This window comes from Phasianus colchicus, chromosome 6, assembly GCF_987193195.1.
Source record: "Phasianus colchicus chromosome 6, bPhaCol1.hap1.1, whole genome shotgun sequence".
Classification (NCBI taxonomy): domain Eukaryota; kingdom Metazoa; phylum Chordata; class Aves; order Galliformes; family Phasianidae; genus Phasianus; species Phasianus colchicus.
In genome coordinates, this window is record NC_143441.1 from 7263121 (window position 1) to 7289939 (window position 26819).

Consider the following 26819-nt stretch of genomic DNA (forward strand, 5'->3'; position numbering starts at 1 on the left):
CCACGAGGGATTTCCTGGTGTTTGGGCCCTGTGCCAGCCATGGGGCTGTGGGCTGTCGGCCTTTGTGCCACAGCCAACAGGAAGCCAGCCCAAGTGATGGTGTTTCTTCTCTGCATTCCTCCCCCTCCACATCCTAGTCTTAGTTTTCCAAACCACCTAGCGAGGAACGAGGAGTATAATGCAACAGTACTCCACTATCTTGCAAGGCACATCGTACAGTGCCTTCAGAAGTATTTCTACTGGAAAAAAAAATAATAAAAAACCCACCCACAATCCTTAAGTATCCTTATGTGTACATGAGGGAGCTGAGCCACAAGACAAAGGCAGGACTCCCTGCGGAAAAACAATTCAGAGAGGGGACAAGGAGCCCTGAAGCAAAGCAGCAAGGAGACACAGGGTGTGCCTCAAAGAGAGCAGAATGTTTGGAACTGCCATTTCCCAGATGGATGGTGCTGAGAAATCACAGCCAAGCGCCTCCAAGAGGCTCAGGCCATATCCTAGAGAAGGGGAAGCAAAGGAGAGGGTGCCGTGCCTGGCACACAGCTTCTACCACGTGTACACATGGAGACCCTTTGACTCCAAGTCCAAGCAGTGCCTTCCAGAACTGTGTCAGAAAGCCATCTCCACCACTGCTGTGGTGAAATAGGGTGAGTCTCCCAACACTGACAAGGCTTCTGTATAGGAATAGCATGGATGTAGTGAGACATGGATGTACAGCAAAGCAACTGGACCAGAAAGCCATGAAAGGCTGTCATCGTGACACTGACATCACGATACTCTGTAGTGACACGAGCACTGCTGTCCAAAAACTTTATTACAGAACTTTTGTACCATGACTTAGTAACCAGGAAAAAAAATAATATCAGGAAAACTTACAAAAGGTACACTTCAAAATTTGAACCGCTTTTACAAAGAAGGACAAATAAGTGTTGAAAACAGAAGCGGACAGGTTTCTCACCTGCTGGTAAGGTAACATCTTCATACAGACCACTTCCAGACTCTAACCTTGCTCTAGGCAAACCTACTTCTAGGATAACAAAGAACAGAAGTCCAATGATAGCTACTGCTCTGGAAAAGACGGGACGCAGGTCCTGAAGGAAAGCATCTATGGCTGCAGGAACATCTGGTGGTGCAGTGACAGAGCCCAGGGGCTGCTGGAGGAAAAGCTGTGAGCAGGGAGTGCTGCAGCACTGCATGGAAGCTGGCACAGTCTCCTGCTTCCAAGGACCTGTGACAGTAATACCCTTACTTTGTAACACACAACTACTGGGACACTTGATGTAGAATTGCATTGATAAGGAATTATCTACAGTTACGAAAATATCCGTTCAAAGCTGTCCCCTTCACAAAGGAGTGGCCCTCAGGTTCCCCTGGATCAGCAAAGTGAGCCCAGTTCTCTGCAGTCACATAATTTGCTCTGAAGCTGCCTTTTGGCTGTGATCTTTGACTCGACCCCTGCCATGCATGGCTTTCTTGCTGCTTCCAGCAAATAAGCCAGTATCTGGAGAGCGTGGGTGCAGGACTGCTGATTGTTCCCACAGGGCTGCTGCAATGCTACATCTGCTGGGTTTGGTTCTTCATCAAAGCTGGGCAGGCAAAGCTACAAGTGATCAAACTTGTAAAAGAAAAGGAAAAAAAAAGGTTTTTATTTCTGCACACAGAGGCTGAAAGGCTTCCAGGTAGTGAACAAGACTAACAATATAAAATTAAGGCTACTGTGAGGGGTTCTTGGTCCCTGCCTTGAAAATAACCAAATTTAGTAAATTTATGCTTGTTGAACACATTCTGTTTTCTGAAGCAGTTGTGAGCCAGCTGCTGTGAGCACACCTGCCATGCTGCCCAAAAGGCAGCTGGTTTCATGGGGTCACTCAAAAACCTTCAGACCTCTGAGCCCCTGTGGAGGAAACCTTGTCTCCACTTGCCTTGTTCAGTGCTGGGCCTGTTATCTGTGGGTCACAGCACAAGGGGAAGAACTGGCAGAAGCCTTCTGGGAGCTCCCATCTTCCTGCACAGCCTCCTGCATCACAGCTGCTTCCCCAGGAGCTCAGAGGAGCGCTGCTAAAATGCTGCCTACTAAAACCAAACTGGTTCTCAAAGTACTTACAGGTGCAAAACTCAGCTGGCCTCAACAATCCATCATACTCTGAATTCAGAAAATGTGGTTTATGCAGTGAGCCCTCCTGTGTCATGTGGCCAGCAGTGCCTCACAGAAACACACTTTCTCTACCTGTTTCTGGATATAGCACCGGCAGATAAAACAGAGGTAAGTTTGCTTAAAGTGGTGCAGCAGTCCTGTAGGAACACAGGAACAGGGCACTTGTGAGTCTGCTTTTCTCCCCTTCCACATCTCATTTCTGCAATGAGCACAACTTTACTGTAGCACCGAGGCCTGATACTGCTCAAAAAGTGACTTGATGCTCTGTAGGCTCTGGAGACCCAAAAAAGAAGTGAGTGCTGCCTGCTTACTTATGTCCCTACGTTCCTGAACATATTGATAAAAAAAAAGTCACAAAATCATAGTTCTGCCCAAGCTTTCTTCCAAAATGCTGCCCTATAGAACTTACTAGCCATGATACACTTGTCCTCAAAGGAGAGAAACCCTTCCAGGACTCAGCTTCCTAAACATGTACTATACAGAGATGTGGAACAGTAACAATCTGGGGGAATAATAAAAAAGATCATTTTGCTACCTGTTTGCAGTCATCAAAACAGCAAATACCTGTCTTTTTTTTTCTTTCTTTTTTTTCTTTAAAGCTGAATCTCCTAATAAAAAAAAAACAAACAACTTTTTAATGGTGTTACAGAGCTGCTGCACAAAGACCTGCTTCTGTGCACTGTGATCATTTCTTTAAACTTCTTGTTGCAATGATGACAAATTAGAAAGAGTCACACAGACAATGAGGTAGCATAACTACAACAGTGCTATCTCTACAAGCTGTGAAAGATGACCAAAGGCAAAGGGTACATGAGTAGACAAAAGGGGAAATTCCCCTCTTTCTCCTTTCCTCCACCTCTAAATCTGGATGGGAAAAGGCAGTATATCACAAGAGAAAGTGACAAGCATTATGCCTAGCCTGCAAAGCAGAGCAGGTGGCTGGACCGGTCACTGCAAAGGGATTCCTAAACCAGACTAAAATATGCACAGACTCTTTAAAAAAATCATTAGTATACAATCACAATGCAAAAGGAACACAAAGGGACTTTTTCTGAATTCCACATACTCTGGCTGCCTTTTCCTCCTGCTCCACCCCTGATAAGTCCATTTTTGCAAGCTCTCAGAAGTCCAGTTCTATATCCTCAGTTGCACAGGCTGAGCAGCTGGCTGGTATTCTTAGTCTATGAGATCCTGGAGCTCCTCATCAGTCAGCTCATTGACCTCCATAATCTTTTCCAAGTGCTCCATATACCGGGCATGGTCTTGCAGGAAGTGTGGTACCCTCATGTTCTCAATCACAGCCAACCCTTTCAGACGGTCCACGTCTTCATATGAGATCTGCAAGGAAGGACGTGGGTTAGATCTGCATTATAGCCCTGCTACTTCTTTGCTGAGGCTGTAAGTTACCCTTTGTAGGTGAGAAAAGGTTTCAGTGAGCCTCAGTGGAAGATGCAAAAAAAGTGTAATTTTAGCAAACGTCTGTAAACTTCCAGATTCTGCTTTTGATTAAATCAGTGAATAGATTGAGAGAAAACTGAACGACACCGACCTACAACAGCTACAGGAACAGAGAAGGCTGGAGCACATGTGAGTCCTGAGGTCTTTTCTCAGTCAGTCTCAAAGATTGATACAAGAATGGAGAGGACACTGTGCCCAAGAGCAAGGAACTGGAAACTCTGCAGGACAGGTGAGGAAGAAGTGGGGATTCTCACCAACAAATGTGCTTGTGATAAGCTACATTACAGTGCACCTCAAGTGACTAACTCCTGTTTTGACAACCTTACACGTCCCAAAATGTTGTGGGTTTTCTGTTTGTTTTTCTCATTTGACAGCAGGGTGGAGATTAGTTGTACCTCTAGGCATCAAAGCCTTCTGGGTAGAGGAGTGGCAATTTCAAGCTTTTTCCAGCTTCTAAGGGCCTGCTACTTTTTAGTAATGAAAGCTGAGATTTTTCACCAGCATCTAATGATTCTGCAAGCTAGGACCTCAAGTCTTGAGGTCACAATAGCTCAAGGTGCTGTGAGTGATGGTCCAGAAGAAGATGAATGCTTTGGCTGTACGATAATTACACAGGCTGACCTGCAAACACAGAACAGGTCTCCTTGGGCAGATACCTCATGATGAAATGTATGTGGTTGTTGCTTTGTCTCTGAACTGCGTGTGCTGAAGCACCCTACAGACAGAAGCATATGTGCTGGCAGAAACACAAGCCTGGCTGTGCGTGCTAACTGGCACATCCTATTTCCTCCCAGCAGGTTTGTGCCAGGTGGCCAAACCTTTGGACTCCTACACTTCTTCTAAGGAGCTGAGCACTGTGCTGTCAGGGCTCGCTGCAAACAGCCTGCCTGCTTAGCAGGTGGTGATCCCTGTTCAGAAATGGTTAGAGCCAGCACAGATGATCCACCAGCGTGTAAGGGACATGGAAGGGTACTTTGGAGAGATAAGAGAGCCTAATCCAGATTGCTAAACTTGACCCAGAGGAAAATACAACTTGTTTTTCCTGAGAGTATACAGAGATACTTGAGTGAGTCCAGAGAAGGGCCACAAAGGGGGTTGAAAATAACTGAACACCTGACACAGACAGTGGAGTCTTCAGCAGCAGAGAAGTGGGAAGTTTCAGAGAATAAAGCTGCAATCTTATTTGACACAGTGCAATTTTTTTTCAGAGGTTTCCAACTTGGTTCAGTTACACACATAGTAACTGAATATCACCAATATAATCTTTTTGGCATAACAGGCAACACTGGTCCAACACTGTGAACCGAAAGCTTCTATTGTAATGTGCCCTTTATCACCCAGGGATTGCCAAGCAGGCAAAAATGTTGGTGTAGCAGCTCTAAATGCAAGCACAGTAATATTAATGTGAGTCCTCCTTTATGTGAGTATGAACTCTATTTTATGAACTGTGGAAACTTAGCAGCCCAAGGAACTGGTTCAGTAACTGACAGTTTCTGCAGTCAGTATGGTTTTGTGTATTGTTTTCAGATAAAACAAGCAATGACAATGGAGAGAAAACGTTCTCTGAATGCAGAAACATCATGTATTCTGGAAAAGACAGACTCTAACTTATGAAAAACAGTGAATAAGACTCTGAGATGAAAAACATGTTATCTTTTCCTTTGTGGAGGAAGGGGATGGCCTTAGCATCAATCTGTAAATTTCATTTCCTACTGGGACCACCATCTTATCTAGCAGCTGGCCTGCTTGCTCAAGGCAAGTCAGGCAGCACCTTATAAAAGGACGAAAGGAGAAATATGACAGTAAAATCTTAATCTGATAGACAAGGAATGAAGAAAAACTGGTAGGAATTCTTAGGACTTCATCATATTTTTAACCTGCACTGTGTGTACCCGGCGCTGTACAGAACAGAGATTTCTATCAAAGTAAAACAAAGCACAACGACTCATAAATCTTTGCAAACAAGCTTACTCAAATGGTAAAACTGGATCCTGTGGTTAAAGACGAGTCCACTCACCTTGCCAAGTGCTGTCAGAAGGTGGAAATCAATGGACTCCCTGTATCTCAGGATTCGGAGGATGCCATCTAAGTACACCTGATCCTTATTGAAACAGCCTGAAAGGAACCAAAATAAATTGCATTCTCTCAGGGTTTGTTGAAGGCATATTCTCAGACACCATGGTAAAAGGAACTTTTTACCCCAGAGTTTGAAAACCTTTCCCAAAATAACTAGAATGCTAAACCCACTACCAAGAAAATAGAAGACAGTCTTTAAGAACATCTGCAGCAACAGTTTTGAAATAAACATGCAAGGAAATCAAACTGAGTTTGAGCTTCTTCGGTTTTACATTCCCTCTTTCAGCAAAAAAGCCTTTACTAAATCAGAGTGAATGTCTAGAAAAAGTGCATTTCCATCCTTCTTTTCAATAGCAGAAATCCTGTGGCCTCATTTCAGAAAGTACAGATGCCTATTTCTCCCTTTCATAGTTTTACTTTGCTGAAGGAGCTCTATGCACATTCTGAAACCTCCCTGAAGCACAAAAATACATCAGATAAACAGAGAACCCACCTGGCTGTGATGTGTCAGTCCAGCCTCTCTTGGCTCGTACACAGTAATCCCACCTGGTATTGGGATCCTGGACAAATTTCCCCACGTCCTGGAACAGCTGACTGAAGGACATCTGGCTGGCCTGATAGACAGTGTAGTAGAGCAGGGCAGCCCTCCAAAGGAAAGGGTCTTTGCGGAACAGGACGCTGTGAATGCTTGCCAGCCCTTCTTCTGTAGGGTTGATTGGTTTCAACCCATGTTTTCTACGTCCGTTCCAGTTGCACCAAGGCTGGCTATTGTTGTTAAAACCCCGAAAATAATGAGTTCCTGAAAAGAAAGGAATACGAGACTTAGAATTAACATCTAATGATTTGAAAATGGGAAAATATTAAAGCTGGGGCCGGTTTCAGAACTCTGAACTAGTAGGACTGGGCTTGGGTGAAAGTGCCAAATTTAGCACAGTTTGCAATAGAGTATGTTGTCAGAAGTAGATACACAGTGCAAATATTCATCTGCTGACCACAACATGAAACTCCTGAAAATGCCTAAGGTACAAAAACGTCAGCAGAACTTGAGTTCCTAAATCCATGAAAAGGAATTTTCAAAAGTGCCTTACATGCTGGTTGCCTCAAACATGGCCTAGGCTTTGTGGTGAACAGAAGGAAGGAGAATCAAATAAAAGAAATGCTCAGGGAGCAGAAAAATTGCCTCTTAAAACTGATTAAGGACCCTACTGCTGCCTTGGAAGAGACTGCTGTTCCATTACAACATGAGAAATGATGCTCCAGGGCAATTACAGGGCTTATTCTTCAGCTGAAACTCAGACACTACCCAGACTTATCCAGTTTTGATGTACTTAAGTAGAACAGTTCATAGAAATTTTCCACAGGGCTTAGCCAGCCTTGTGTAATGCAAAATCAGTGCAATCCTGCTAGGTACTAAAGTATGCCCACATTTGCAAGCAGAGCATGGTATCAGAAGTAGATTTCTAAACTGAAATGGCTGGTTCTAAACTGGAACAATCACACTATTTTTGTTTCCATTTTTAAAACCAACACTGACTCTAGGCTGATCTCACAAACATCATGTCCCTGACATGTACATGCAACCAAGGGACCCCTCAGATGGGTTGTGTTCCCCGCACTGCACTTTGCAGTGGTAAAATAAGTTTCTCCTTCCTTTTAGCAGACCTATGGCGCAGGTCCTTTAGACAGGGATGTTGTTCATTTCTTCTGTATATGTATAGTGCCTGGTCCAAGAGTGCAAGATAAGTAAGAATGCATGCAAGTACTCCCCTTTGTCTGAAGAACTGATGGTAGGCTCATACCAATTTCATGTCTCAGCATCCCTTCCAGCCAGTGCTCTCTCGCAGTGGAGATATTGATAGTGAGAGTGGGGCGGCCATTCACCACTGTCATTGAGGCTCGAGAAAGCAGGTCCTCCGTGAGATGGACCACAATCTGAAGATGAGAGAGGCCAGGTATCAAAGAGCTCTCTTCTTGTCCCTGTTACCACTCTATGCTTTCCTGTGGCCCTTTCAATCTATTTTTGGAGGGGCCCTTGCCCTTCACTGCTCTTCCTTGCTCCCTCTGAGAGACTTTTCTGACAGCTGAGATATCCATCATCCGCGCTTCTGAGAAAACCTCCCACCTGAGTTGGACTTTGCACGAGGATTAACGCAGGCAGGTACAAGACTGCAAAACTGAATGTGGTAACACTGACCAGTTTGGGAGGGTAACCAAATGGAGAGTAAACCAGAGAAACTTATGTTTTCAAACAGTTTCTCGTTATCTTGGTATTACTGAGAACTGAAAAATGTTAACAAGAAAGGACCCAGGAATTAAAGGCTGCATAAGACTACCAGTGTTGACTTCCCTATATGATAAAACCCCATCATTCAGTTCCAAGTCCAACAGCAACCAGTCCAATAAAACTCTAATTTAAGATTCAGGAAAGGAAGGTAAGTGCTAGAGCATTTAAAGTACTGGTACCACTACACTTTATTAAAGCTTCTTCAGCTGAAGAGAGTATTTTTATAATACTTTACACAATACCAGGTAGATGTATTAACTGTACTTCTGGAGAAAGTTTCATAAGATGACATAGGATATTTGATGAGGGTTTAGGATTCTGCTTCCACAAAAACAAATCAAAACAAATATGAGCACATCTGTGTGATGAGTTTAGCAGTTTATCCAGAACTGTTATGTTTTTAATTAATTAAACCTTATTTCCTATCAAATATTTTTTTCCCATTTGTTTTACTATTTATCTCCCACTCCAGTCTTCTCTTGTTCATGGCCAATGACCTCATCTAAGCCTGGGGTTCTGTCAGCTGGTGATTTGTTTGGAATAATCCACTTTTCCTACACCCATTTTCATCTTACTCTTCCAAGCAATTCAACATTTAAAATCTCAAGGATAGGAAATAAGTTTGTTTGCACAGGACTCTAAAATGCTAAAAGTCAGGAAGAAAACATCACTTAAGCCAGCTAATCCTCTTTCAGACGTTTTTATTCACTTATGTCTCTTTCATTTCTTCAAATTCTTAGAAAACAGTCTCTTGGGCTGCTGATTATTTTTCTTGGCCTCTTCTTAATCCTATTACCTTTGGTGTAAATAATCTGATACAGGAGAATGGATGACAGAACTGACAAATAAATGGAAATGTGCTCCTCTACAAGAAGCTGTAAAAGGAGGGAAGGAAGGGTGTTGCTCTCGGGTAATCCCAGAAGAGCTGGTTTTAATAATAAGCATAAATGAACCAGGAAGCAGGCTTGAAGAGATGGCTGAAGTATTCACGACGACTTTGCATCATTTCAATTGTTCAAGAGTTGAACACAACCATGAGAAAAATATGATGTAAGGAATTTTCTTGTTATTAAGGAGTAAAGGCCTCCCACACAAACTGTCAGGTCCCTCCATGTGCAATGTGAAATGCCTCACACATAAATAAATGCTCCTTTCCTGATCTGCTGTACGGCTTACCTCACCAAGACAGCCTTCCTTCACCATGTATTTCCTAACATGATTCCAGATACGGCTTTTGGTCAGCAAGCTGCCACCGGTGGCCTGTTCAAACTTTTCATAGCTTCCATATTTCTGCAGCGTCCGCTCCATGATGTTAATGGACTACAAAATACAAAAGCATAGCAAATATGAACACAGTAAGACCCCTGTGTCAGACTGGCACATCTGCTTTTTCTTTTCTTTCTCTCTCTTTTTCATCTTTCTTCTAACTTTGAATTCACTGGGAGTCTCTATGAAACTGCAGTCAATAAACCCAGTTTAAACATTCAGACACCAATACCAAAGGATTGAAAAATGATTCTGACTCACTCATCTTCAATCTGTGTACATAAACACAACACTGATGATTATCGCTTCAGTGAAATTTTCTCTTCAGTCCTGGGAAAGTTGTACGACTGTCTTGTAAATCAGATACAGCAGGTCACAAGGACATTTGCAGGTTAAGTTGGTAAGTTGTCAGCACGTTTTTTTTTATGATTTTCCAAATAATTTTACAAATACGAACAATTGATATCGTATTATTTCAATTCTTGTTATTTTCTTAATTAGGAATCACAGAATCATAGAATCACAAAGGTGGGAAAAGACATCCAAGATCACCCAGTCCAACCATCCACCGACCACCAGTATTTCCCCACTAAACCACATTTCTTAGTACAATATCTAAATGTTCCTTGAACACCTCCAGGGACAGTGACTGCACCACCTCCCTGGGCAGCCCATTCCAGTGCCTGACCACTCTTTTGGAGAAGAAATTTTTCCTACTATCCGATCTGAACCTCCCCTGGTGCAACCTGAAGCCATTCCCTCTAGTCCTGCCACTAGTTACACAGGAGAATAGGCTGACCACCACCTCGCCACGACTTCCTTTCAAGGAGTTGTAGAGAGCAATATGGTCTCACTGTGGGCAAGAAGCAGAGCACGATGCCTATAAAGTGATCTGAAGTCTGCATGTTGAAGATGTTACTGCTGGGCTGTGCAACGCTCATTCCCAGTAATCTACTTCCCAATACATTATTTCACATCCTTAAAAGAAAACATAGCTTAGAATATTCAGCAATAGCTCAGCCACAGGGAATTGTTTTTTTTTTCATAGATAGGATAACAGAAGCTCCCAGGAACATCAGAAAGAAAATACGACCGGTATTACTTTAAAGAATGAATGTGCTTGCTAAGAAAATGCCACTAATAATGATGGTGGAAATCTCGTAGACTGAATCTCTTTTTACACTCTACAGTTATACCTATGCACCAAACTGATAACACGCTTGTCTCCAGCTGTGTAATTCTGGCATTGTCAGACTGGCTTACTATCTGCAAAAAGAGGATTCTCACAGCTACTAAGAATCTCATTCTAGTATTTTTCAAGTTGAAACTAAGCAACTCTGAGTAACTGTCACAAAAGCCATAGATGCTAGTTATGGCATGTTTTGTAGTCACGTATCTCTTTGATGAAAGATGAATTACCAGAATGAATGCCAAAGTAGTTTCAACTGTGATGGAATTGTTTTCTTCAGAATGTCTGGTATGATGCTATGTTTTGAGTCTAGGAGAAAAACAGTGTTGATAACACACTGATGTTTTTAGTTATTGCTAAACAGTATTGTAGTGAGCCAAGGCCATTCCATATTCTCAGCTCATACTAACGAAAGGCTGGAACTGGACAGAATCAGGGCAGCTGACTTAAACTAGCCAAAGGGATGTTCCATACCATATGACATCATGTGGAAGGAGTTCTCAAGGGGGTGGGAGTTCATCTCACTCCCTTGTGCTGCTCAAGAGGCTAGCTGGGCATCGATCGGGGGTGGTGAGCAATTGCTTCTGCATCTCTTGTTATATACATTCACATATATATAGTCATATACAGTCTTTCTGTATCTCAACCTATGAGTTCTGCTTTGTTTTTTTTCAATTCTCTCCCCCAACCCACTGGGAAGAGAGGGGAGTGAGCCAATAACGACTGCGTGATGCTGAGCCACCTGCTGGATCAAACCACAACACAAAGAAATACTGCACTTAATGTTCAGCATTTCTTTGCTTGCTTCTCATACTTAATATTACATTTGAAGGGCCTTCTGATCCACTCTGATTTTTTTTTTTCCAAGAGTAAAGTTAGCAGCTGGCCCCTGTGGCCTACATACCTGTACTGGAAAGCTATGATGTAAATGGGACTTTACTTAACTTCTTTCTACACTAGGTCTTGTATAAATGCAAGGGCATTATATAAATAAAGGCTTGAGAGATTTTTCTTACATGAATCCCTTACTACAGGCATAATATTTCTGGAGACTAACAGCACCTGGAACATGAACTTCAACCCACATGGCAACCTGTCTCAAACAAGATGTCTGAAACCTTTCACATCTATGTCAGCTTCATAGTAATAATAATAATACCCTGCTGTGTTCAGTAGGACTTTTATAAAAATGAGAGAGATGAAGATGCAAGATGTAATAGAGCTGCATCAGTCTGAGTTATTGCACAGGCCTGAGTTGAAGCCCTCCCATGAGGCCAAAGCCAGGGAACTGCAATTCCCCAGGCAGCTGAGATGGGTCTTTCTGCATTCAAATGTACTTTGTATGGTTGCCACAGAATGGAAATTCCACTCAAAAGTTTTCAGTAATGTGATCTGAAATTCTGTAAATGCTGTGGGTAGGACTGTTTGGCTTTATATTCTCTGAAAGTTGTTTAGTGCAGAAACTTATGCAGGGATGGATGTCATTTTCCAAAGAGGCTGGGATTTGGTCATTTCCATTTTAAGGAATCTTAAGGCATCTTTTAGTATCCATCATTCAGGCTATATTTCTCTACCAGTAAATCCAATAAGGCCAGGACACCGGCTCTACTGCTGGAATGGGTCCATCCACTGAGCTTAGCTGTCAGAAGGCCACAGGCAAGACTGTCTTAGGCAAACCAGCAATTTTAGGCAACACTTGGCCTTGACCGAGAGGTCCTACAGTCCTTGTGTTACCAACAGAAGTGGGAACGAGGCCACTGCATTTTATATGTGGAGTGTTCAGCCATAAGAACATGAGTCACATCTTGTCGTTTGCCCTCTGGGCCAGAAAACAAGACGAGGATTGTTTTATTTATTAGTATGTCCGTAGCATTGCAGTTTCCCTGACCACATTAGCTGCAGCCTGCTCAGGCAACATGGAAAGAGAAACATGTGAGAGTAACAGCTAAAGTCTAGCTGGTTTTGAACAGTGCCTTGTTAAGAAATCATGGAGAAAGTCAACAAACGACTTGGAAATCAGCTCCTGTTCTCTACTTAAATTACATGACCGACTTCCAGCCAAACTAAAACTTGGACAAGTGAGCTTGCTGTGTTCCATCTTTTCTTCTAGAACAAGTCTTTTTAACAGACTTTTTTATTGCAGAGAAGCAGGAACACCGGTACCGTTGCCAGTGCTGGAGTGGAGGAGAAGAATCTTGGCTTTGATTGCACCAAAAACTCTGAAGAGAAAGGCTACTGCAGGAGCCTCGTCACACATCCTCCCTGCATTTGATTCCAACCCCCCTGCCCATAAGAAGGGACATCTCCTACTAGAACAGGTTGCCCAAGACCTCACCCAGCCTTGCCTTGAACACTTCTAGGGGTGAGGCATCCATATTTTCTTTGGGCAGCCTGTTGCAGTGCCTCACCATATTCAACTGCCAATAATTTCTACCTTGTGTCTAAACTAAATCTACACTTGCAGTTTAAAAGCATTATCCCTTGCCCTATCAGTATACTCCCCAATAAAGAGTCCCTTTCCAGGTTTTCTGTAGGCCCCTTTAGGAACTAGAAGACTGTTAATAAGGTGCTGCTGAAGCCTTCTCCTCTCCTGGCTGAACAACCCAGTTCTCTCAGCCAGTCTTCAACCAAGAGGTTCTCTAACCCTCCAATCATCCTCTTGGCCTTCTTTGGATCCACTCCAATAGTTCCATTTCTGTCCTGTGCTGTTGGCCTCAGACCTGGATGAAATACTTGGTGGGGCCACACGAGGGCAGAAGAGAGAAGGACAATCACATCCCTTGTCCCTGTGATACAGCCCCGTTTCCATACCTCTTGAAAAGGGGACAGATCTGGAGAACTGATTGGTACTGGAGAATTGATTGATGAGAGCAAGTTTGAGGAAGCAGAGGACTGACAAACATTGTTTCTTCTCAACATGAAAACACATATAAAAAAGAATATTTGAGGAGGGTGTGTAGACTTCAGTAATCAGTTCTGTTTCACCACTGTTTGCAAAGATAAATTATACAAGGTGCAGCTTTTTATATGTTGGTTTGAACATAACATGGCGTGCAATGAACTTTCTAAAACCACCTAATCACAAAAAATAGCAAGAAAAACACTGAACATGCATGAGACCTTCTGCTTGGCTCTCCATACAAGGAGACTCCCCAGTGCTGAACCCTAGGTGTACCAAAGGAGGTGGCAGAAGTTTGGGAGTCAGGAGACCAACATCTTTGCTTCTGCTCCATGCCTTCAGGTTGCCCTCCTGAGCTCTGCCCACACTCAGCTCTGTCCTCTTCCACTTCAATCACAGGTAAGTGTTGCAGCTTCCAGATGAAGGGTAGGATGCATGAAGAAGAGTATCTCCTCTTACACCTACCATGTGGAGTAACCTATATGCTGACAGCTCAGACACATGCAAACACATGTTGTGAGTCTGAAGACACGTTCATTGAGAAAGTCATGAAGCTTAAGCCTCCTCTTTGCTGAACATGTATTCTCTTCAAAACTACTTAAAGGGTGCTCACCACTATCAGCTTCTCCCATGACTGCTTCAAGCAAAACAAGTCCTGGAGCACTGAAACAACAGTGAGAGCTGCCACACATGCACTTCTCCCAGAACACAAATCTCTGGGAGGTGGTAGACAGGACTTGTCCCAGTGATGCTGCCGATTTGGACACTTGCCACAATCAATTCAAGTGATGGGGAAAAGGTTTGGGACTTTTTAGCATCTCAGGCATTGAGTACAACACAGAACCCCTCATGTGGGTTTCTACTCCTGTCTCTGAGATGACTCAAAGTCAAGTGTTGCAAGAACTTGCTGGGAAAATACAGAACAGGATGCCAGCTCTTGGCCCTTCCAGCACACAACAGTGAGCTTATTTTCTGGCCTTTGGGCCAAGTAAGGAAAAGTAAGTTAGTGATCTCACCACTGTTCACAGAGACAAATTCTCAAGCAACATGGAAAGGACCAGAACAAAAGAAGGACTATTTGACTGTACTGGGTCACTGGTTAGGAGAAATAAGCCCTGTTCTTTTCACTACTGTCTAAAGTGTCTCACTGAACCACTTTCATCACTGCTAAAAGGAACATAATTTACAAGACAAGGCCCCTTGCACAACAAATTCTGCTGATGATCATGAAAGTAATGAAACAGAACTAATGAGAACAAAGCAAAACTCTGTATAATTATCAGGTTTAGGTTTTGGTAGTGTTGGCTTCTTGAAATTATTTATAGCCAAGTAGCATTCTGAATCCCAAATCATCCATGTGTAGCAATATAACTTAGTCACTCAAAAACTATTGTAGTTGTATGTACTGATAAGACACACTCATGAATAGTTTGAGGCAACCAACTTACAAAATGGGCTCAGTGACCAAGAGGCCAGCTTCCCACATTCAGCTATCAGGCTGAGCTGAGATTTGTGAGACAGGCAACGCTTGCAGGCACCACTGCTTACTCCCCTGCACAGCATGTTTGTGTGTGAAGTGAGGGGAAAAACCTCCCAGATGCATGCTTGGGGAACAGTAGGCTGTAACACATTGAACATATTGGTCTTATTAACAGCCATAAAGCGGTGGCTGCATCTCCTTTTTGGGTGCAACTGGAGAGAGGTAAGTGTAGTGCTCTGAGGACAGCCTGTACAGCCTGTAGTATTTGCGTTTTATTCAGTGTTTACACTGGCTTTTTTTTTTTTTTTTAACTAATTTGGATCTGCCAGAAATATCCCTAATGAAATACTCATCATTTTTTTTTAATGACATTGTGTCCTGAAACAAATTTCTGCCCCTACAGCAATACCACTATGTGGAAGAGGGAAGCCTGTGTAGTACCCTAAAAACTGTGCTACTTAGGTGATGCCATCAGCCTCATGTTGCATGTTGTATGGGATCTGTTGGATCATAGCCTGAACCACTGATTGATCACCTGGGGCAAGCACTGAGTCAGCCATGCAGCACAGGTGAAGGCAATTCAGTTGTATGACCAAAGGGGTGGAGCCTGGCTGCACCTCTCCTAGACCCCATTTAAGTGCTGACTGCCACTAGGGAAGGGTCTCTTGCTGGAGATTCCTCCTCTGTGGAGTTAACTGTGAGTCTACAACACTGGTGAGCATTTTCATTTCTGTTTTATTATCTTTCCATCTTGATAATCTTACTAAGCCTACAGTTTATTTATGAATCTTATTTTGGGAGTGTATTTAGTTAGTAGCAGAGAATGATGTGGTTCACAGTTAAGTGCTTCTTAGGGCCAGTGTTGCATTGTTGGGAGTTCAACATACCTCATCTGTGACCCAACCTGTACACTGCAAAGGGTTACTGTGTTGAATGTCTAGTCACTTAGCCTTCCAGCTCCACTTAATTGCAGGCTAATTCTACTGGCAAATGTGTATGGTGTACAATGCAAACAGAACATGGTGATATTATTTATTAACTCAAGGCTGTTGTTTTCTTATGACTAAAAGGGAAAAGGATGTATAGCTCTTTCATAGGATGGATTACTCACTCAACAGAATGATGGCTTACTTTAAAAGGCAGCTTTCCTGCCTTTTTGTACAGCTCAAGAAATAGAAGTGTTCACAGGCAGATTACTTGCAGTTGTATCTTCTCTGCTGATTTTGGTTCAGCAAACTGCAACTGTTAAGTCATGTGCCCTGCACGTGGTCTGGGGGGATAATTACTTCTAGCTAAGTGTTGCCACCTATGACACATGTGCAAAAACACATGGCTTAAGTGTTGGTTTCTAAAAAAATAAACAATGAAGGACAAGTAATCTGAGCCAGGAGAGCAAATAAGAAATTTCATAGCGCTGCTATAGCACAAAGTTGCTACACTGATCTTGAAACACATTACAGGGTCAATTGAAGTGAAAAACTATAAGCCTGCATAGCACTTCTTATTTCTCAAGCTGTCTTCCCTAGGAGCACACATTGTGTGACTCCTGAAAGAACTTTATTGTGAAGAAAAGCTGATGAAAAAAGAAGAGAGAAACAAAGAAACAGAGCAAAGTAAAGAGATGTTAGAATTGCTATTTTCAAATGTGTTAATAATTAAAAAATATTTACTGCATGACCATGCAAAATCAGTTATTAAAAGAGAGAGACTATGCCTGATGTTGAGAATCTTCTTTGATTCGACTGAAGGCATGACAACAGATGTGGAAGCTCACAGGCCTGTGTATCCCCATTGCAGAACTGTTAATGGCTTGCAAGTCCTTGCTGTTCTTTGTCTTTCTTTAATTTAAAAAGAGCAAGCAGTGTGATTCACTTTCCAGAAATGTTTCTGCAGTGCTACATTAACCAGTTCCACAGATCTGTACAAAAGCAGAAAGGAGGACAGGAAAACATGGCCTGTCTTAATGTCCTGCAGGCAATACACAGTTGTGGGTGAAAATAATTTTGAAATCATTAGCAATCCTTTAAAATTCTGAAAATGTCAGGATTTGATCTCATTGAACTGAAGTCCCAGACCCTCTGCTAGGAAACTGGTTGAAATCTTGATTCATGCCATTTTTCTGGACAGTAAATTTGCAGGAAATGAAATTCCTGGGTGTGGGGAGACGAGAATTTGTAAAGTGAGCTGTAAATGAAAGAAGAGTGCCACCTGCTGGGCTTAGAACTGTGCTAAAATTGTTTTTTATTTATTTATATAAATGCAATATATTATATTGTATTTATGTGAAGTGCAGAATTTTGTTCAGTATTTTAGGAGCTGAAACTTCCATGAAATGCTTTTCTTGCTAGAAACTTCACAATAAAATAACTTCAGAAGTGGAGGAAGAATTCATTATATGAAAGGGGGAATTTTCATAATGGTGTGGTTTGGAAGATTGGTGTTGATTTGCTGAAATGGTTCATGTTATTAACATTGTTATCCAAAGCATAGCAAAATGGAAGTTCATTTCTAAGTACAGAATAGCTCTTCTATAAAGAAAATAATTTCTTAATAAAACCCTGACAGATTTCTTTTTTTTTTTTTAAACATAATAATACAGACTCTGTCTTCCAATATGGTGACCAAATTAATGGGTAACACCACCAGTGTACTTTCTTGGATTTGAAAGTAAATGTCAGATCTTTCAAAAGTAAAAGTCAATTACAAGAACTCGTTGTAACTTAATTCAGGATACATTTTGCATCAAGAACTTGGGTTTTTTGAACCCAGATATTCATATTGCACATAAATGAATCTCATAAAATGGGAAGACTTCTTCCCAAGCAGTGCATTCCTTGTAACACGAGACTGTTTAGAAAAGCTTGTCAAACATGATAGTTTAGATGGATTTTCTTGAAAAAACAAGGAGAAAAGAAGTGGAGAAGAACTGTTTCTTGCATAGGTAAGCACTGTGTTTTTTGGTACTCAAGCTGAAGGTTAAGGGAAGAAATACCTGTTTGGATTTCATTGTGGCTGCATACAATGGGGAAAAAGGGTTTCTTTTATCTATCTCTGGACTGGAATTTCAGTCAGGATCAAGGACACAGCACTGATGTGTGCATAGTTCAGCTTAATGTAATGCAGATACCCTTTCAAAAGCAATTAAAACAAGGAAAATAAACATATATTGAATATATTTAATAACCATGACGTCAAATAACTGCCATCTCCTGCCAATCTTTGTGTCACCCACGAGGACTGGCAGGGTTTCTACACTGCTTTTTTTCCCTCTGTTTATTAAAACCTCTTTATGCTTTAGTAGTAGTTCTGTTCTACACTCTGCTTCATTGACTAAAGAGTTCTTTTGCCTTAACTGGGTTTACATGGAATGTAACTTATGAGCAGTTGTGCCTTCTGCCTATTAAATCTTTTAAATATTAGGCAGGCTTTCATTTTCTAGTCAAAAAGACAGCTGTATTATGTACTCATCACTGATGCACTTTTCAAACAACACAGGAGAAAGGCAAAGAGGTGCAACTTCCATCTGCTACAAAGACAAGCACCACCTTTATAAATGTGAAAGAAATAGGAGAAAAGGAGAAAAAAAATGTAACCATACCTGCTTAAGAAATCTGTCAGATGCTTGGCTGTGCTTAGCTAATACGTTTGGCAAAGCAGGGTTTGCATATTCAAACTGAGGATTGTATGTGAAATCTGACTTAAAGAACTTCATTTTCTCTTTCTCCACGTTGGAAGGCTTGATTGCAGTTAGCAAACAGAGCTTTCGACCGGAATCATCTCCCTCTTTCCCATGGCTTTTTGATGGAGATTGCTTTGGCTTTGTCTGATTACAGTGCCTCTTAGCTCTACTTCTGGGTCGAGGTGGCAGTCCTATGCCATTCCCTGCAGCTGAAATGTTGTTTGCAAGCTTCATGCCATTAGAGATGGGGCTGGAGATGAGGACAGAGGGCTGTTGGTCTGAGCAGTACCACCCACTGCTGAGCAAGGGCAGGGGGACCTTGATTTTGCGGTGCTCACTGCTTCGCAAGGTGCTGGAGCACTTTGTAGCTTTTCTGTGTTTCTTGTGGTGAGCAGGTGACTGCTTCTGAGCATGGTGCTTCTTCTCTTCCTTGCTCTGCAGAAGGACGTTGTAGCTACTGGTTCCTGTTGTAAAAATGTCCTTAAGGACCCCAGGAGATGGATGCTGGAGGCTTTTTTCATTATTGATATTCAGTTTATGTTCTTCTGGACTCAGGATGGATTTCTTAGAAAGTTCTTGCTTAGGCCAGTGAAGTTGTTCTGCATTTATGAGGAGGAAAAAGAAAGAAGCTGAAAACAAATTTGATTGTTTCACAACTTAAAAGACTCAACAACATAAATGAAATGCACAGCTTGTCTTAACTATGGTCTCATCACGTTCAACTGAATTTCTAGACAAATGGAAGAAGTCTGAGTGAGTGTCTGGCCTTTAAACACTTCTGTATGGATTTGTGATATCAAGTCAAACAGATGCTTTGTGCTTAATTCTCCATGTATAAACACACATCTTACCTGAGTGTGACCTGTCTGTGCCAAACCACTGACCTGTGTATAATGAGATTCTGTGTGTGGCTTTATGCATGTGCACTCTCAACAAACTTTTAAACATTTGTATGAATGAGCAACTTAGAAAATAGGAAACAGTAAAGGAATAAATGGATACTGTTCACAGTGATGTTCCACAGGGATTGGTGCAGTGATAGAAGGAACCTGATGTGGTCTCATCTGCTAAATCTGATTGTCAGAACTTCCTCTCAGAAAGGATGAGAACACTGCAGAGGGCAGCTTGCTACACCATGCAAACAACAGTGTAAATTTTAAAGGCCTCAGTGCTTCACATATGTGAAGTGTTTTCTGTATTAAGAAGGAATATTGAAAAATGAAAGAAAAGTTTTCAGCTAGTTCAAGTACACCTCTAGGAATTCTTAAAACACTGTTATTTCCCCTACTAAAGTTGTCCTACAACAATAGCTAGCATTAAGGAGAAGCAGTACTACAAACCAGTACAGAAGAGGCAAACATGGTTCCTTTAGCAAGGGAGCTCTCTCCTCCAGCTCTCACCCCTGCCAAGGGCTACGTGGGAGGGAGGTCCCTGCAGCATGCAAAAGGCATTGAGCATTAAGACTGCATTTAACATCTGTGCTGGCTCATTAGATGTGACCTCTTTACTGGTTCTGGCCTTCCCTCAGCAGAGAGCTCATCCTGGAGCACTGGGTGAGCCCAAAGTCAATGCACAAATGTTTCCTGCCACAAAGAAATGCTTTTTACTTCTGCATTTAAAGTAAGAGGATTCACAGAATAGGAGATATGGCCAGAGCCTGATTAAAGGCTCCCAGAAGGGATTTGAGCTTCAGTCCATAGTTAAACATAGCAGAGCTGTAATTGCTTTACATCTCTGTAATTATACTCTGAATGGAATATTAGCAAGAGATCATTAAATGCCTCCAAGGAAAATAAATCAATAGTAGTTTAATTCAGCTTTATTTTCACAGGAAAATTAGGTTTTCCTCTCAACATAAGCTCTGTGGTATTCCGGACTTTTGAAGCTGCCAGTGCAATGTTAACTTACATTCCTCAATTCTCCTGTCCGAAGGCGCTCTGAAAAGCAAAAAGACAGGTCCAATTTGTGTGAAGAGATGATGAGGAACATCAGCCTAAGACCTTACTCTATCAGAAGGTAGAGGTAGAAATGTTAAGATTATTCTCTTTTGCTAAAGCAAGTATTTCTAACATAAGCTTGGGCTTGTTTGGCAGTAGGTTTGAGAATCCTGTTCCAAAGCTTGGTGCAGGAATGAGTGCCTTGGTGTTTCTGATCAGATGCTATGGGATCACTGCCATTGCTGGTGTGACAGCCAGCCCACCTGGCTCACCTTGCTGTTCCCTGGGCTGGGGAGGAACCATCTCAAGGAGAGTAGCAGCCATACAATCAGCAGACTGTGTGATGAGCTCCCATCTGCAAACAGCTGCCAGGTAATAAGAGGTGTTTTTGGACAACACCATGCTTGCACTTGAGTATTTCTTGGCAAGTACTGGAGATTGATTTTTGGGACTGTGCTAAGTATAACAGGATGAGAATCCTTGAGAAGGATGCATGAAAGGCAAGGAGTTAACATTTGTGTCCAGAACATTTGATTTTGCTTACAAGGCAAATTTGTAGGTGGGAATTCAAGGCCTACATCTCAAATAGCATAGATGGATGATGTGATACCAAGGGCAGTAGTGCTGCTCCTTCCCTCTGGATCCATTCTCAGAAGTTGCAAAGAGCAGAGCAGTGAGCCTTACATTGCCACCATCTTCTATATATTTTTATGAATTTGATTTTCAAAATGATTAAAGCACAGTATAAATGATTATAGCATATAAGCTATATACATTGTATATATAAATTACATAAACTACACTATATATAGAATTTATATGAAATATAAAGTTTATATATGCTTTATATAAATCCTACATAAATGTTATACACATCTTACGAATATTTATCAAAATTTGATATAAATTTGAATACATCTTTATATACATCTAATATACATTTTATATGTACTTTTCTATACTCTTTATATAATTTTTCTTTATTTCTGATATGCATACCATATACACCTTATATTAATTTTGTATAAACAATATAAATACCAGGAAGGCTGGTCACTCCTCAGGAAGGAAGTCTTAGAAGAGTAGGCTGTCTGCCTGTGCTGTAAGATGAGCCAGAAGGGAACAACACCAGCATGGATGAACAGGGAACTTTTTCTGAGGCTACCTCTGGAAGAAGGGATGGGCAACTCGAGAGTACAAAGAAGCTGCTGGGATATGCAGGCAGAAAATTAGAAAGGCAAAAGCCCTGCTTAAACTCAACTTGCCCACTACAATAAAAAGATAATAGAAAACTGTTCAATAAATACTTTAAAAGTAAAGGGAGGGCTATGGAGAATCTCTATCCCCTACTGGATGTGGTGGGGAATGAGACTACTGAGGGATAAGGAAAAGGCTGAGGTTCTCAATGCCTTCTTTACACCTGTTTTTAAAAGTCAGATCAATTATTCTGGGGGTATTCCACCTCCTGCCCTGGAAGTCTGGATTGGGGAGCAGAATTAACCCTCCCTGATTCAGGTGGAAACAGCCAGAGACCTGCAACTCCACCTGGTCTGTCATAAGCCTGTAGGGCTGGATGGGATCCACCTGAGGGTGCTGGCAGAGTGATTACTAGGTTGCCTTCCACTGTCTATTGGTGTTCCTGGTCAATGGAGAGGTCCTAGAGGACTGAAGATTTGTCAGTGTGACTCCCATCTACAAGGAAGGTTGTAAGGAGAATCTAGGGAACTACAGGCCTGTCTACCTGACCTTGGTGCCAGGGAAGGTTATGGAACAGATCATCTTGAGTGAGATCACACAGCATGTGTGGAACAACCTGGGTCAGACCCAGCCAACACAGGTTCATGAAAGGCAGGTCCTGCTTGGCTAACTTCATATTCTATGATCAAGTGACCCACCTGGTGGATGAGGGAAGGGCTCTTGATGTAGTTTATCTGGACTTCAGCAAAGCTTTTGACACTGTCCCACAATATTCTCCTGGGGTAGCCAGCAATCTGTGGCTTGGACAAGTACACTCTTTCCTCGGTAAAAAACTGGCTGAATGGCTGGGCCCAGAGAGTGCTGGTGAATGGAGTTAAATCCAGCTGGTGATTAGTCATGAGTGGTGTCCCCTAAAGGTCAGTAATGGAGCCTGTCCTATTCAGTATCTTTATTAACAACCTGGATGTGGGCATTAAGTACACCCTCAGTAAGACTGCAGATGACACCAAGTTGGCAGGAAGTGTTGATCTTCCTGGGGGTAGGAAGGCCCTACAGAGGGATCTGTACAGGCTGGATTGCTGGGCTGAGGCCAATGGGATGATGTTCAACAAGACCAAGTGCTGAGTCCCATACTTTGGCCACGACAACCCCAGGCAGTGCTACAGGCTTAGGGCAGAGTGGCTGGAAGACTGTAAACTGACCTGGACGTGTTGGTCAACACTCATCTGAACATGAGCCAGCAGTGTTCCCAGGTGATCAGGAAGGCTAACAGTATCCTGGCTTGTATTAGAAACAGTGTTGCCAGCAGAAGCAGGGAAGCCATCATGCCTCTGTACTCAGGCCTGATGAGGCTGTACCTTAAGAACTGTGTTGAGTTTTAGGCCCCTCACTATGAGACACTGAGGCCCTGGAACATGTCCAGAGAAGGGCAGTGAAACTGTGAGGAGTCTGGAGCACAAGTCTTATGAGGAGCAGCTGAGGGAGCTGGGGTGGTTAATCTGGAGAAGAGGAGGCTCAGGGGAGACCTTATAGCACTCTACAACTCCCTGAAGGGAGGCTGTGATGAGGTGAGGGTCAGCCTCTTCTCTGACATAACTAGTGACAGGACGAGGGGGAATGGCCATAAGTTGCACCAGAGGAGATTCAGGTTGGATATTAGGAAAAATTATTCACTGAAAGAATGATCAAGTGCTGGAATGGACTGGCCAGGGAGATGGTACAGTCAGCATCCCTGGAGGTGTACAAGAAATGTTTAGATGTAGTACTAAGGGACATGGCTTAGTGGGTAGGTGGACAGTTGGACTGGATGATCTTGGAGGCCTTTTTCCCACCTTTGTGATTCTGTGATGTATATGCATTTTCTTTACTTCTTATATACATACTATATACATCTTATATTAATTTTATATAAACTTTATATACTATATTCTATAATCTTATATAAACTTTTATTCTACATAAACTTCATTTGCATCTTATAGAGATTGTATACAAACTTTATATAAATTCTAAATAAATATATAAATTTGATGTAAATTTTATCTAATGTATATTTACATACAAGTTCTATAAGCATCTAATTTATATCTAAAACACACATAAAGTTGATATAAGTTTTAAATACTTTAAGTTTTATATACATCTTACAGAAATTTCTATAATGTGTATGTGAATTTAAAATAAATTTCATATAAATCATATAAAGCTGTTCTGACGTGTATAAATTCTCATGTCTTTTTTATATTTCCATCTACGCAGCAGAAAACAAATAGCATGTGCCCAAACTTCCCAGCTACCTTTGAGAACTCACTAAAAATACCTAATGTTTGCACATAGATTGTCTCCTTTGATCTAGCTTGCAGGCTCCGAAGTCATAAAGCCCCAAATCCATCAACTGTGAGAAACAAATAACAAAATCAGCACAATCTCTCCTGGAAAGACCTTTTCAGCATGTTTACTTTCATCTATTTATATCTTGTTCCTCTCTACAGGAGCTGCAAAAACATGAATCCCAGACATACTGTTGAATTACTAAACTCAACAAGCATCTGGATTTGGGAGGTTGTAGAAAGAAGAAGGAAGGCACAGATGAGCTGCCTGTCCCCATTTTGGCATTGATAGGGTACCAAAAGATGGAAAACCCTCCTTCTCAGTAGAAACATCATCTTTGTTAAGTCAGAACACTGCTCTGCACCTCTTTTGATAAGCTGAGTTTGATTTTTGCTGCCCTGTGAGGTTACCAGAGCCAGTTCCACTCTGTCTGGGACAAGGATGTGCTTTTCCTCCCTGCCCACAAGAGCAGAACCAGGTCCTGCCCCATCTCAAAACCCATCGTTTTCAAGGTACCTGCTGGAGCTTTCAATATTGGGCTTATTCTGTACTGCAGGCACACAAATATACAAACCACACAATATACAGCAGCCATGATTTTGTTGTCACTATGGGGAATTTTACTCCTGCATACCTTCATTCCTGAATGTGCAGCTATTCCAGCATCACGGTGGTACTGGAGAAGGGATGCACCCCAAATCTGCCAACAGCACATGTGTGGGACTACACACTTCATAATAATTTTGCACTAAGGAAATACTTTACATGCTTAAGTTGCATGCTTCTTAACACTCACTATCTTTGGATCTTGTGGCATTGCAGATTTTGCCTAATCTCGTCAAGGCTGTTAGAAGAAATGTTATATTTTATAACATTCAGAAACTAGGTTATACTGATGGTTTCCTTTTGAAGTAGTGAGCTAATACTTTACTGTGTTGATATGTGTAGTAAGAGCTCCATGAAAGATTTCTTTTTCCCCAGATTTTGGACAGTACTGCGGAAAAAAAATCTTCTTTACTTAGGCTACTAAGTCTCTACTATCCAACAAGCTTCTAATACACTTGTTCCATAGGTGGCACAAGGTGAATGATGACAGGTATTTGTGGCATGGATCAATCTCTGCTCAGGTGGATGAGCTCTATGAAGCACAGTGGGCTCCTGTGGTTTTTGAGCAGCTGTCACTTGGGTTATATATGCATAATGGACAAATCCTGTCCAAACTCGAAGTGTGCTTCTTACAGAGCTTAGCAAAGATGTTATTGGAGAGGTTCCCTTATCCTAGGAATGTAACCAACCGAGTCACTGCTTTTGTTTTTCACTTCTGTGCTACCATTTTAGAATATATTTGAATTTAGTGGTCCAAAACGAGGAAACGCTTCCAATGCCTTGGCTTGGATTTTCAGGTTTATAAAAATGCAAATAATTTGTGATTTGTCTGTAAGTAAACAGTGAAGTCCAAAAGATGAGAATATAAGATTGTAACAAGTAACACTCCTCCTTCGGTACCCCCTGCAAATGTACAGTAACGTTACAGAAACCTTTATTTTAGCTATTCGGGTAACGTGAACAGATTAAAAAGCCATATGAAGTTAATTAGATCTAACGATGTAGGGCTGCGGAGGGCTGTCGAAAGAATATTCTGCAACAAACAGGCACCCGAACGAAGCAGACCCGTGGCTGTAGGTGTGATGGCTGTAACGGGTTCTCGAATTTAACCGAGGAAAAGAGCTGCGGGAAAAAATACATCTCCTCGCATCACCCACCCTGCGTGTTTCCCGCACGCGGCGCCGACTGCCCAGAGCGGGAGCGGGGAAAACGGCGCCGCCTCGCCTCAGCCCCAGCCCCAGGGCAGCACCCCCGGCAGCGGTACTCACCGGTGACACGGATGGATTCCAGCATGGCGCTCCGCCGTCCCGAGGCCCTCCCGGCCGCTCCTTGGCCGGCCGGCAGCAGCCGCCCCAGCGGAGCGCCCGCCCTCAGCTACCGACTACAAGTCCCAGCGTGCAGCGCGCCGCTACAGCCCCGCGTGCCCCGCGCGGGAGGGCCGAGGTGCACGCTGGGAGTTGTAGTACGATGGGTCACCACCCAGACACAGAATACTTGTAGCTGCTCCCCATGGCGTCAACCCGTGAGGCAGGAGAGCTGGTTGTATCGTCTCGTAGCAGGGCTGGGAAGCCCACAGTGCGCTGATTCTGCTGAAAAGCCCTATTTCTGTCCCATCCAGGATCCCCTCTTTCTTTTTGCCCTGCCTGACTGAGCTTCTCTGCACTCTTTACGTGCACACACACAGCAATCCACACAGACTGCTCATCTGTTACTTCTGGCTTTCTTCAAAGAAAATGAAGAATCAGACATGAAGGCGCGTATTCTACTCAGTCCTACCTCACACGTGAGGACAGGGTCCCCTCAGGCAATCTATGACAAGACTGAAGCACCAAAACCAGCTATGAGGACATTGAGGTTCCATTTTTCTCTGTCACTGATGTGCAGCCATACCTCGCTGTCACACCCAGCATCCTCTTCAGCTTGAATTCCTTCAGGAAGAGAGATGATGCATGCTCTGTCAACGTGCCCAAGTTTCACCTAAAAGAACCTCTTTGCTAGCACAGCTAGAAAAGGAGCTAGAAAAAGGAACCCGCAGGCTTGTTGCCAACTCTCAGATTGCAGGAGCTGAACAGTTTTAAATATAGCTAGATAAAGCTGTCACTAATCAGTTGCAGGTTGCTTGCGACATATGAGAATTACAGGAAAAAAAAATCCATTAGTGAATTGGTTCAAGCAGTGGAAATAATCCGCATGGCAGATAAAGAAACAGTGGATGGCTGCTGCAGTATGAAGGCAGGATATCACTGTCATAACAGCAGTTCA

General features: G+C 42.5%; 1 protein-coding gene and 1 long non-coding RNA gene across 4 annotated transcripts; one reads left to right on the plus strand and one right to left on the minus strand.

Moving 5' to 3' along the window:
• Positions 1-763: 763 nt before the first annotated feature.
• On the minus strand, positions 764-26417 carry MATCAP2 (microtubule associated tyrosine carboxypeptidase 2). 2 transcript variants are annotated; one of them, XM_090142292.1, is made up of 7 exons: positions 20696-20923; positions 18406-19085; positions 9150-9293; positions 7489-7621; positions 6183-6488; positions 5631-5728; positions 764-3493 (listed from the first exon to the last, which is right to left on the minus strand). In XM_090142292.1, the coding sequence occupies exons 1-7, from the start codon at positions 20823-20825 to the stop codon at positions 3332-3334; spliced, it is 1653 nt and encodes a 550-aa protein (XP_089998418.1). In that variant the 5' UTR covers positions 20826-20923; the 3' UTR covers positions 764-3331. The 2 variants fall into 2 exon arrangements, with proteins under 2 accessions (XP_089998418.1, XP_031446320.2); XM_031590460.2 differs by lacking the exon at positions 20696-20923 and adding an exon at positions 25826-26417 and having other exon boundaries at positions 765-3493.
• Positions 15118-25622, plus strand: LOC149917401 (uncharacterized). Of its 2 annotated transcripts, none has more exons than XR_016467638.1 (3): positions 15118-15521; positions 20580-20795; positions 24113-25622. It is a non-coding gene; the product is annotated as an uncharacterized LOC149917401 (long non-coding RNA). The 2 variants fall into 2 exon arrangements; XR_016467639.1 differs by lacking the exon at positions 15118-15521 and adding an exon at positions 20400-20502.
• Positions 26418-26819: the final 402 nt, after the last annotated feature.